General features: G+C 38.9%; 1 protein-coding gene across 1 annotated transcript in view; it reads right to left on the bottom strand.

The window, feature by feature from the left end:
• Positions 1–7,709: 7,709 nt before the first annotated feature.
• LOC149145726 (uncharacterized) overlaps positions 7,710–13,625 on the bottom strand; it is a 40,314-nt gene continuing 34,398 nt past the window's right edge. The window contains exons 2-3 of the mRNA XM_089448921.1: positions 8,547–8,590; positions 7,710–8,391 (exon numbers count right to left, since the gene is read on the bottom strand). Coding sequence (XP_089305047.1) covers positions 8,229–8,391; positions 8,547–8,590 — 207 coding nt within the window. The 3' untranslated portion in view covers positions 7,710–8,228. The remainder of the gene's footprint in view (positions 8,392–8,546; positions 8,591–13,625) is intronic.

The following is a 13,625-nucleotide window of genomic DNA, read 5'->3' as shown; positions in this document are numbered from 1 at the left end:
GTAGACATGCTTGCCCCGTGGTAAGGCTTTGGTGAAAATGTTCACTACCTACTCATTTGTGGAATGTACTCAAGCTTGACAGCTCCCTTTTGGACATAGTCTCTAATGAAGTGATACTTGATCTCAATATGCTTTGACCTGTCATGAAAAACGGGATTCTCTGTGAGTTTTATGCAACTCTGATTATCACAGTAAATTATTGAAGGTCTCAATGCCTGACCAAATAGACCAAACAACATCTTGTGAAGTCATATGGCCTCACAACTAGCCAAACTAGCAGCCATATACTCTGGCTCAACTGAGCTCAATGCAACTGCTTGTTGTTTCCGGCTGATCCATGACACAACTTCCGAACCCAACCCAAAATAGCACCCAGAAGTACTCTTCCTATCTGAAGCACAACCTGCCCAATCTGAATCCGTGCACTCTGCCAGTCTCACTCCATCACCTTGTCTATAATCTAGACCAAAATCCACAATCCCCTGCAAGTAACGAAGAATATGTTTTGCAGCCACCCAGTGCACTCTCCTGGGCTCACACATGAACTGACTCATAGTGTTAACTGAAAAACATATATCTGGTCGAGAGTTGATCAAATACATCAATTTACCAATCAGCTATCTGTATAGAGTAGGATCCACCAACTCAGAATCAGAAGTGTGAAGCTTCTTGCAATTAGTGATCATAGGTGTAGATATGGGTTTGCAATCCTCCATGTGAAATCTACTAAGAATGTCCACAATGTACTTCCCTTGTCCCAGGAAGAAATGCCCCTCCTCTTGCCACACCTCCAATCCCAGAAAATAATGCATCAAGCTGATATCCTTCATCTCAAACTCTGAAGCAAGATCTCTCTTGCAGCCCTCAATGAGTCTCTCTGCACCAGCGATGATCAAGTCATCAACATACAACACCAGAATGAGAGGCTCCTCACCCACCACAATGAAGTATAGGTTCGGATCAGCCTCACTCTTTGTGAAACCCAACTACTGCAAGTATGTATCAATCCTCGAGTACCAAGCTCTAGGAGCTTGCTTCAGACCATAGAGTGTCTTTTTCAATCTGCATACATGGGACTCCTTCCCATGCACCTCAAAGCCCTGCGGCTGCTCAATATAAACCTACTCCTGAATGAAGACATTGAGAAATGCGGTCTTCACATCCATCTGGTGGATCTTCCAACCCATCTCTGCTGCAATCGATATGATGGAGTGAATAGATGTATACCAAGCTACAAGAGCGAAGGTCTCCTCATAGTCAACTCCCTCTACCTGTGAGAACACTCTCGCCACAAATCGAGCCTTGAACTTCTCGATGCTACCATCTGCAGCATGCTTTATCTTGTAGAGCCATCTGGAAGTAACAACTGATTTACCTTCAGGCCTCGGCACTACCTCCCAAACATCGTTCTTCATAATAGAAGAATACTCCTCCATCATGGCCTCTCTCCAGACCTGCTAGCTGCCTCCCTCCTCATAACTAGAAGGCTTGGAGTCAACAATGCTCGTTACCAATGCCATGTAACTACAAAACCGCTCAAGTGGTTTACTCTCTCTAACTTGTCTCTTTGGCCCAGCGACTGATGTGGCCTCGCACAAAGTATCTTGAAGCCACTTGGGCTTCCTCTTCCCTGAGCATACTTCTCCCACCGGAGTGAGAATCCTCATCATCATCAGAAGCTTGAACTCCCGAAGGCCTGCCAACTGACCTCATGCCTGAATCTGTGCCTAAGATGTTGAAGTACCGTGCAAACTATCCATTAATGGACTACCCTGTGAACTGTTTTGTGGACTGCCCTGCATGTTGCCCGAAGAACCACCCACTTGACTCTGAGAGCCACTGCTCACTGATGGACTTGACACTATAGTCGATGTACCTCCTGATCCTTGACCACTAGATCCCTGTGACTGACTCAACTGCTCCTGAGGGTCTGGTGACTCTAGATACTCTAACTCCCGTGACCTCCTGAAAGCTCTCTCCTCCTCGAACTTCACATCCTACCTGACAACCACTTTCCTCTACGCAGGAATATAAATCCGATAAGCTTTCAAAGTCTCGCTATAACCCACAAAGATGCTCTTTTCTGCAGTGGGCTCTAGCTTGGTCCTGTTCTCCTTGGGAACATAGGAATATGTAAGGCACCCAAAGCTACGAAAGTACCCAACATCAGGCTTCTTCAGAGAAAAAGCCTCCTCTAGAGTCACATTCCCCAAGGCATGATGTGGACTCCTGTTTTGCAAGTACACAGCAGTGTTGCAGGCCTCTGCCCAAGAAAATAAAGGTAACCCTGATCATGAAGCATGGCTTTGGCAGTCCCTACAATGGATCTGTTCTTCCTCTCCACAACCCCATTCTACTTGGGGTTGTAAGGAACGGTGAACTCTCTCCTAATGCCTGTCTCAGCACAAAAATCAACAAACTCACCAAGGGTATACTCCCCTCCATTGTTTGACCTAAGGACCTTGATCTTCCTACCTGTCTGGGTCTCCACAAGAGCTTTGAACTCTTGAAACTACTTGAAAACCTCACTCTCGATCTTCAAAAGATAGATCCAGGTCTTCCTGGAGTGGTCATCAATGAATAAAACATAGTACTCATAGCCACTCAAGGATACATGAGACATCCGACGACTCACATCGGTATGAATCAAGTCAAGGATCCCAGTCGCTCTGCTATCACTGCTGGGAAAAGGGGATCTAGCAAACTTCCCCATAGCACATCCTCTGCATACATCAAGATGATCAAAACTGAAATCTGGCACACCAGTGGTGATCTTCCGCAATGTACTCAAGGCCCCATGATACATGCGCCCCATCCTGTAGTGCCAAATCTCACACAACTCTAAATTGCTAAATCTGTTGTCGGTCCTGTCTCGAGTGCTGCTACTCAATGCCATCAGGGGCTGGAATGAGAACTTGTACACGTTGGCATGGCGCACACCAATCACTCTAGCTGAAGAAGTTGGAGTTCCCCTAGGATATATAAGCACCTACCCTCTTTTGAACAACACATCATACCCTATGTCCTCAAGTGCTAAGACGGATATCAGGTTCTTCTTCATTCCAGGCACATATAGAACATCTGACACTTTCAAGGGAGGTTTAGGTCCCCTATCAAATGTCAATGTCCCCACACCAACTGCTCTAACAATGCTATCATCACCAAGTACTACCTCCATTTCAGTATCATCCTTTGAAAGCTCTGAGAAGTACTCTCTGACTCCTGTCATGTGGCGGGAAGCGCCACTGTCAACATACCAAATGCTAGAAGATGTTGTGCTAGTAGTGCGGAATGCACACTCCCTCTGAACTGCTATGGCAGGTGATCCTGCACTAGTGGCCTCACAAGCTATGAACCCAAACCCCTGATCAAAGCTCTCTTAGAAGCTATCTATCTTTGCAGAAGTTGTCATGGGTTTATCTCTCCCTTTCTTGTTCTTCTTCTTCGAACACACAACAACATAGTGTCCCAACTTTTGACAAATCCACCATTTGATTTTGGAATAGTCCTCCTCCTTGTTCTACTGCGTGCCTTTACCTTTGCCTTTAACTCCACTGTTGGAAGCTTGCTTCTTTGCTCTACCCTTCTTGCCTCTTGCTAACAATGCCACACTGTCATCCTCCTCCACTTGTTTGGCTACCTCAATATGGTTCTTTCTGATCTTATTCTGAATGCAATCATCCCACAACCTCTCCCAATTTGAAAGGTTTTCCCGTGCAACAATGCCATCCACAAAATTCTCCCAAGTCTTGGGAAGACCATTCAAAGCAATCCTCACCAACTCGGTGGGTGCAATGATCTCACCTACGGCTGCCAACTCATCTCTCCCTAAAGTGATCTTTGTGAGGTATGTTGTAGCACTGTCAGTATTAGTGAAACAACAAACTCTGAGATACGCAGAATTTATATGAATAAATACTTTATTAAAATGATGAATAGATAGATGATAATTGATTACAATGGGGTTCCTGGCTTATATACCGCCACGGACACCCTTTGGGAAAGGGCATGATCTTATGATCGTGCCCTTTCATCTAACTAAACCTAAAATTAAACAATAACCTAAAATAAACTAATTTTTTACATAACATTGCCTTCCTCTCGAAAGAATGCTTTGTCCTCAAAGCATGCGCAACGACGGATGTTGTTGACAAAATGCTTCATTCTCCCAAGAAACGTCTTCTTTGGGAAGTCCTTCCACTTGAGCAGATATTCCAAGATAATCAATGTCACACACTGTAAAAGGTTTTGGATTAATCTCTCAATTTCCGTTTTTTGGAGATGTGGATATCGGTATGGCTTGATGTTGACAAGGTCTGACCCTGCTTTAACTTCTGTTCTACCCTCAATTTCCCTACTAGGCGGCATCTTCATAGGTAGGTCTTGAATCACTGGTGATTCTTCTCTGGTCATATTTGCAGATAACATTTCTAATTGGTGACATTGTATTGCATAAGCAGGTGCTCTTCTTTGACTCAGCTTGATCATCTGAGATGATGATACAGCATGATTTTCTGGTGCTTGGAATCCATGTAGTTTGTACTTCTGACCTCCCCATTTGAATTTTATAAATTGTACTTGATGGTTGGCGGCATAAGTACCTAAAGTTCGTAGCCATTGGATACCTAAGACTACATCTACTCCTCCTAACGGCACTGTGAAAAACAGAGACTCTAAACTGAAGTCTTGAATCTGCAATTTAACCTTATGGCTTTTTCCCACCTTTTCAATCTTCTTACCGTTAGCTATCATCACTTTCATGTTTGGTAAGGGAAATGAAAATATATTGAGTCTCTTTGCCATGGTTGCATCTAGAAAATTGTGTGTGCTTCCAGAGTCGACGAGAACCACTACGTTGTTCTTCTTTATGTGTCCTTTTAAACTTCCTCAACATGTCCCCAAGCTTGCTCTCGACTTCATTTAATCTTTTACTGACCTCGTCGTGGTTGTTATTTATCTTTTGCTCTGCATCCAACAACCTTTTCTGGAAATCCGCCATTGTCATTGTCGACATTGAGCGGGTTTGCGGGGGCGTGTATTTATTTGCCAACTAAAATATTTTTCTCCCTCCTTTTTTTATTTTTATTTTAGCTAAAATAAATTTTAATTAATTAAAATAAATTTAATTAATAAATTAAATTTTATATATATAACTTTTAATTAATTAAAATAAATTTAATTAATTAAATTAACTTTTTATATATATAAAACTTTTAATTAATTAAAATAAATTTAATTAATTAAATTATATATATTATATATAATATAATTATATATATTTGTTATATATATTATATATAATATAATTATATATATTATATATAAATAAATAAATAAATTTAATTAATTAAATTATATATAATATATAATAATTAGCCATTTTAATGGCCTTCAGTTTCTCCTTTAGGACCATTTTTTTGTTTTCATTTGAGCTCTGGTAAAGATTGGTCAAGGCTGTCCACATCTCATGTGCATAAGTCTTTCCTCTCACATGAGGAATGACATGATCTTTGATTCCTTCCAGAATCAATCTTTTTGCCTTAGCATTCTTTTTGTTAAACTCTGCCAACTGTACAGGGTCAGCAAATACTACTACTGGGTTCTGTGTGGTATTTACCATAATGCCCCAGACTTCTACTTCCTCAAAGATGCTCTGGATTCTCTCCTTCCATGCACTGTAGTTGTTCTACCCATCCAACTTGTCTTCCACTCTCAAACCCAAAAACATGTTTCATTGTCCTACCAAACTGAAATTTTTCAAATTTGCGGTAAAGGTTTATGTTTTTTGTGTAAAAATCAGTTTGCTGTAATTTTCACTTTGATGTCCCAAACTGCACTTTTCAACCAACCAAGCTCTTGATACCATGAAGAAATTTCAACCCCCACTCTGTTTATCAGTTTTCCTTATCACTCTATACATTTAGTTTTAAATCCAAACATGATAAAAATTCTAAAATCTGGAAATGACAATATTTTCTGAAAACACAAATTTAGTGATTTCACAACTGCTGAAATTGCAGAAATGAAACACAGCAAAATTATGACAGCCACACATAGAAAATAACACAGTGATTTTTGGTCAATGTGACCCTGGAAAAACCCCCTACAACTCTTGGGGAAAACCAGTTTGAGATCTCTTCTTTATTTCTAAAAATGCTTTTACAAAGAAACTGAAATACACAGTAAAAATTCCAGCAACCACAAATTACAGCTTATCTCGATTTTCGTGCTTGAACTCCACCTTGAAAATCGTGCCAATCAGCACACTGCCAAAACAGAAATTTTCCAACAATAAAATAGCATTAAATGTTGTACGACCTGCCTCAAAAATCGTGCCCGAAACCTACTATACGGATTGTGCAGACCATATGGATTTCAGCAATACCACTGCTTCGAAAATCGTGCCCAAATCTGCCTCAAAATTCGTGACCTTGTTGATGTCCCTCTTCATCGATTTCTGTGCCTTTCTCCTGCTATACGGTTTTGCCTTGGGATGCGTGCCAATAAATGATGCTACCCAAATTCGCTGAAATGTCTTCTTGCTGCTCTCCTTCACTTCCTCACTACTCAGAAATTTTCTCCTTGCTCTCTCTTCTCTTTCTCGCAAATGCTCATGAAATAATGAATTGATTTTTCTCTCTTCTCTTCTTCTTTTACTCTCTAGATGACCTTTTGGGTTACCTTAAGATCTAATGGCTGAGATTCATTTAGATCTAGAGATGAAAATAAATGTGCATTTAATTCTCACTTTCTATTTTTTAACTCACCCACTTAAATAAAGATCCACTTAGCGTTTTATTTCCATAGTCACTTTTTCACTTTCTAATTCTTCATTGACTTTAATAAAGTCACCTTTAAATTAGAATGTAACTTTAGCACTTATAAAGTCACTTTTAAATTAAATTGACTTTACCACTTATAAGTCACTTTATGAGAAAAATACAAATAAATTTGGACACTTTTCCCTAGGCCAAAGATCAAAGCCTTAGGGAACCACTTGTCCTCTGGTACCCAAAATTTAACAACCCTTGGCCTCTTGTCTAGCCTCTTACCCTCTATCTCTACCTTGATCCTCTAAGAACATTAGTAAACAGCCAATTTTGATGAAGCTACCTAATCTAAGCATAATAAATAGTAAAATGGTAAAAAAACACTTGACATGCCTAATCAATGGTTTTGGTTTGAGTCAAGGGTACGTTTTTGCTAAGGGCATGATAGAAGAGTTCAACGATCAATACCTTCAAAATCAAAGCACATAAAGAGCTTGGTGCTTTTGATTAAATATCAATCCCATATCCTCATACATGATAGAATCCAATAAAAATGTTGCAATCCTTAAATCCTCAAAACTGTTAAGTCTCTTGGATTTTGAATGGGATATGAAATTCTACGTTCTCCATATGAAGTCCAATGATGTTGGAACCACTCTCAAACATCCTGAAACAATTAATCGTAATGATCAAAATTTAAGAAAAGCTAACATTTCCTTTATCTGTCATTTTCATCCTGTAAAGTTGACATTTCCTTTACCTTTCATTTTTAACATTTTATTTTAAGAACTTAACATTACTATTATTTGCCAGCATTTTTTGTCAAACCCTTTCAAGAAAAAAAAATTGCATGTTGGTGGGGTCCAATGCCTACTTGACTGAATTAGTACAAACTCAACTAAGTAGGGCCTGTTTGGTACCAAACCAATGGACGCATATGCTTTCACTCAAAATGTTCAATACCAAACACCCTTCGAACAAAGCAATAGGCCAAGTCAATACAGTCATTCAGCTGAGTTAACCAAGTCCAAGTTGACACAGAGCGCTTTTTAAAACACAGATTCCAAGTGCCTAACTACATTATGCAATCTATCCAAACTATCAAGTGAAACAAAATGAATACATGAACAAGAGATATCTATCCAATGATAAAGCGCTTGAGCATAAGTACACAGAAAACATGACGTAAAATAACCAAAACAAAAAAACACTTTGCATCACATATACCCATTCTGAAAATCTGATCACATGGATTAGGAGGTAAGGGCCTTGCCTCCTCTGTAGTTGATTGTTTTAAACTTCAGTCTGACTAGATAACAAGCGCATTACCATTGAACTTTGAGAGCAAGGTAGAGAGTAAAGAGCCAGAGAAGATACAATATACCTTTCTCCTCTTCATCAAGACTGACACAACTAATATTAAGTCTATCTGTATATCAGTGGGAACTTCGAAGTACTTCAGATATTTTGCCCAGCTGGGGCCTTCCAATAATCCAAATCATTTTGTACATGAAATGCACTCCCCGAGCACTTTGAGAGATCAGGGAAACCCATCACAGGCATCCAAGAACTAGCTACTTCAAATCCCATTACAGGATAAGCTTGGTGGAAGGTGTGTAGCCTGTAGGCAACAAAACTCTTGAGAATGTTCTCTAGTGAGGACAGTGAACTTGTAAATGAAAGATTTTATGATTCCTGTGATGTTAAAAATATCCTTATTGCAATATGTACTTAAAATTAAGCTACCAGAATGAACAGTGAAGAAAAGATATTTACCAGTGAAAATAATGCATGCAGCATCTCACCATTAGCCACATCATCTACAATTATGAAAGTTTGAAAACATGAGAAGTGGCATCTGAACATCGATAGACCTCCATCGATGCTATACATTAGTCGACCCATTCCAGTGAAATCCTTATAAAGTTTAATTTGTAATGACGTTAAAGAACTCTTAGCTGTAGCTTCTCTTGCATAAAACAAAAATCTTTATAAAGTTTAATTTGTAGTGATGTTAAAGTACTACTAGCTGTAGTTTCTCTTACATAAATAAAAAAGCAAGACCAATTGTCATATGATCTACAGTTGAAGATTTGTGTTGCCAGGGTTGTCTTCCTATCTACACCAAAACCCACAATCCCTAAACTTTGGCGTCCGGTCCTTGTTGTTGTGGTTTCTGCAGCAATAATATTGCTTTCTTTTAATTGTATAGCTGTTCATCCAGACCACTTGGACCTGCGTCTAGATTTAATAGTCGTTTTCTCAACTTTTATCTGCACTTGCTGCAGCACCTTTACCCATAGATATGGATCCTTAACCAAAATACCAAACATGCCTTATATGTAACTACATAAAGAGAAGTGATGTACAAACAGCCTGAGGTGGAGAAGATCCCTCTGTGTGCTTGTGTCCCGAGTATAAAAGCAGCAATGGGTGGTTAAGATTTGCCATGCTTGTGTGACTTGTATTGATTACATGTAAATAACGACTAGGTTATAATCTAGATTCTAATTAACTAGAACAGCCCCATCTTATGTAAGGATCTATAAAATATAAGAAAAAATCAAACAAAGACCATATAAATAACAACCAGTCTAATTTAATTCATTTTAACTCTGATCTATTAAACTAACATAGCTCCATTTTAACATTAGATATACTACTATTAAATTTGAATCTATTTAGCGGGAGCAGAATCAAACAAAACAGATCAAAGAAGGCAAAGTGCAAAAGTTACAGATGAAAAAAAACTGATACCTCTGATTACCCAATAAATCTGGAATAATATATAAATATATAAAAATAAATCTGGAATAATATATGAATATATGCCAAGATAGATCTCCATCCAAGGATCTATAAAACATAAGCAAAATCAAACAAAGACAATATAAACAACAACCAGTCTAATTAAATTCATTTTAACCTTGATCTATTACACTAACATAGCTCCATTTTAATATTAGATATACTCCTATTAATTTTGAATCTATTGAGTGGGGACAGGATCAAACAAAACAGATCGAAGGCGGCAAAGTCCAATGGTGACAGAAGAACAAAAACTGATACCTCTGATTATCCAATAAATCTGGAAAAATATATGAATATATACCAGGAGAGATCTTCATCCAAGGATCTATAAAACATATGAAAAAAAAAATTAAAAAGACAATATAAACAAACAACCTAAGTTACCAGGAAACGGAAACGGATATGGATCTAGATTCAGATATGGATATGGATCCTCCGGATTTTTGAATTACCAAGATTCACATACGGTGGGGAAACATCACGTATACAAGATACACTAATATTTTTGTTAATTTTAAAAAACATATTCAAAGTTAAAAATCAAAACCATTCATGAATGACAACATTAGAACTGAAATCATCAGTTAATTCATAAATCTGAAGATTGAAATCATGATAAACCATGCTTTATACAAAAAAGATAACTGCTAATACAAAATTGACTGCCGCATCAAAGATCACTCTATTGATATGATGATGTACGGTAGGTCTAACTACATGTCAAAAAATGGCTCTATATGCTCATAAATTGAATATTTCAACTCTACATCTTAATCAACCTGTCATCTTCCTTGGCATTTGGCTTAAAATCAGAAGATTCCCATCTTGTTACAGTGGCAAATGAATATTGTACATTGCTTGAGAATATGCTATAGTCTATGTATCATATTTTGCTAAGAGGACGCTTCCCCTAGACTTGGATGGGATTAATCTTATTAAATTATTAATGGCACAGCCATCCTTTGTACACTATATATTATTATCTATGTATTGTCTTAAAGCTTTCTTGTTAGCATAATAAAAAATCGAAAATTAACATTTTGATGTATCAAACCTTTCCTAGTAGCATTATCATGTGCTATGCAGCCTATAGGTATTTAATAACTTGTACAACTATACAGCCTACAGATTACTGATAAGCTATGTTGCACGAGTTTCTGGTACGGGGGAACAAGTATCCAGCAGGGCTAGAAGCTTTGCCCAAATTTACAAGAAACATCAAGTTGGGAGTGGCAATAATATAATATATTAAAAGTTAATATATATTAAAAATAAAAATAAAATAATTTATTTATTTCCATCCAAAACTTGCCAATTAAATTCCATCTTGAAATGAAATATGTAAAATATTGAAATTTGAAACACTGCCAGAAAAAATCAAAATATTAATCCATCAACAATTTGCCAATCAAATTCCTTGCCAGCAAAGAAACATGCGGAACTCCCAAACCGGAAAAAATGTTGTTATTACTTGATTATTATGTGATTTCATGCAACGCTATATTATATTCAGCTTTGAAATTCAAGTTTGGAAATTTATAAAATGAAACTGACTAACACACTACTCTTTCTCTTTCTGACTAATTGTTGAATCTCCACGATCTTGGGTCTAGGATAGAATCTTAAAATCTTTGATGCTGCCAAACCAAGAATCTCAACGATACTACTTTGCACAACGGAATATAAACAGCGGTAAATCACCTATGCACAAAATATGGACAACTTTTTACAATTTTCAACCCAACTTCGTTATATTAATCAGCATATAAAACAACAGTTTAGGGCTCCCATACCAAGGATAATGGCCCTCATGCATCCATTAGTACAAGATACAAAACTAGGGCTTGGTGTCAATCCATCAACAACCAATCTACCCTCAACAAGATACTCTGACCATCTAGCTGATGTAGAGCTCCTCACAGCTGCCTTGGTCGTAACCTGTACCTACTCGGTCCTTCGGCTCCTGATCTGTAGCTCCTGCCTCTACCAATGCTCCAAGTCCATCTAGCCACTGAACCTCGGCTGTCAATCTGCTCACTAGTTGTGCCTTAGTCCATCAAGGGCACAACACATCAAGACTCCTGTCGAGTTGTTCACAGCTCCACTTGTGAACAACTCTCAATCTGCTCTTATTCTTCAGCTACTCAGGGACTTCAGCCCACTATGGTCTTCCTGCGTTGCTCCGATGAAGACCAACAGAGGGCATGGAGGGCTGCCACCTATCATTGCAAGATGTCCATCTCCCACAATGAACATGGGCGAGGAGGATTGCCCATCTTCTGTTGTAGAAGTGCTTCTCCACACACATGTCTAGGGCTCCACAACTGCTCCGGGTTGATCAGACCCTTGTGCTCAAAAATTGCCACTCTAGCAACTACTTTTGTCCATCAAAGTGTTGCACACCGGGCTCCAACTTGGGCACTATCACGTTGTCCTCCAGCAGACCATAAATGCCCAATCACTATCCACACTTGGTCCACTCTCACGCTGCCCTCCAACAATCCACGAGTGACCAATCCTCATTGTAGCATATGCTCCTAGTTAGGGCATCCAACACCTAGGAAACCCCTCCACATGGCTGTTAACAAACTTCTCCAAGTGTCTAATACATTAATGAACAATCATTGTAGAAACTGGCACTGGTTAGGGCATCTAACCACCAAGAAATCCCCTCCACTTTGGCTACTATAGGTTGCAAACAAATCCCATCCAAACTGATCCAAAACACGGATCCAACACCTACAAGAATGCACTAAAATACATACCTTAAGCTCAATGTTTGTGGTATGCTCCTCTGTTGCAACCTCAGCCTGGTTAGGGCAAAATCACAGTCCCTTGACAACCTCAAATTCTGCCATAATTGCTCTTTAGGAGTGTGGTTGCCCTTCCTTGAGGGGATTAGGCCCCTTGTTGTGATGTTGGCCTATTCTAGCCCTCACAACCTCCACAGTCTGCCCTTAATTCCCTGTGGCATGCTTCAACAACCCTCCACAAGCCTGCGACAGACTTGTTAAGGGTCTGCCCACCCTCAAATGGCCCTCAAACAGTCCCAACATCTACCCCTGTGCCTCGACCTCCTTGTTGGAAATAATACTGAGAGGGGGGGGTGAATCAGTGTTATCAAATCAATATAACTTTTCACTTTCCATATTAAGATTCATGTGTGATGCAACAAGTGTATATCTAGTAAACATATGATTCAGTTAGTTGATCTCTAATGAGTGCATCAGAACATTATTAACCATATGAGTAGTAAACCGAAGCAATAAAATAGAACAAATCATCACACACATGAACACCATGATGTAAGGTGGAAACCCAATGTGGGTGAAAACCACCTGCTGCAAGTCGTCTCAATCTTCTTTAATAAGAAATACCTTTTACAATAGTTCTGTACTGGTGCAGACTTATACCAGTACATAGGCTTCTACCTGCAGAAGGCTACAACCTTCTCTCGTTCTCCAGACTCTCCTGGAAGGGAGCTACAACCCCCTTTGCTCTTGTACTAGCCGATCCATTTACTAGTACGCAGGTTGCTACCTGCTGAAATGCTCCAACCTTTACTTGTTTTCCAGCTGCTACTAGAAGGGAGCTACTACCCCCTTGGCTCTTGTACTAGCTGATGTGCTAGTACGTAGGTGCCGACCTACCGAAGGCTTCAACCTTCTCTTTCTTCCTCCCGGTACCACATTTCATCAATTTTCAGACTAGATACACTGAAGCACAACATCATATTCTGAAATGCCACGTTTCATCCAATTTTCATACTGGACCCATTACTATCATTGAAGCTCATAATCAATCAATAGTAAATACTAGCATCATAAATCTCTGAATTACCCAATTCTAAATCAATGCTTCCACCAAAGCCAACCCGCATACAGATCTGCAAATATTTCCTTATAACTTTGCAACTGTTCCATACATCAGACATACCCAGATCATACCATTCATAAAACATACGTCAATAATTCAGATCTAGTCTATCAAACCAGATAATGATAAACATTACAATCCTTAAGATCCCGATCCATCAAGTATCAA

Source organism: Pinus tabuliformis, chromosome X, assembly GCF_031772625.1.
Source record: "Pinus tabuliformis cultivar Carrire ecotype Pingquan chromosome X, CPIR1, whole genome shotgun sequence".
In the NCBI taxonomy this organism is placed as follows: domain Eukaryota; kingdom Viridiplantae; phylum Streptophyta; class Pinopsida; order Pinales; family Pinaceae; genus Pinus; species Pinus tabuliformis.
Note: the sequence above shows the minus strand (reverse complement) of the source record. Positions and strands in the feature narration are given on the sequence as shown.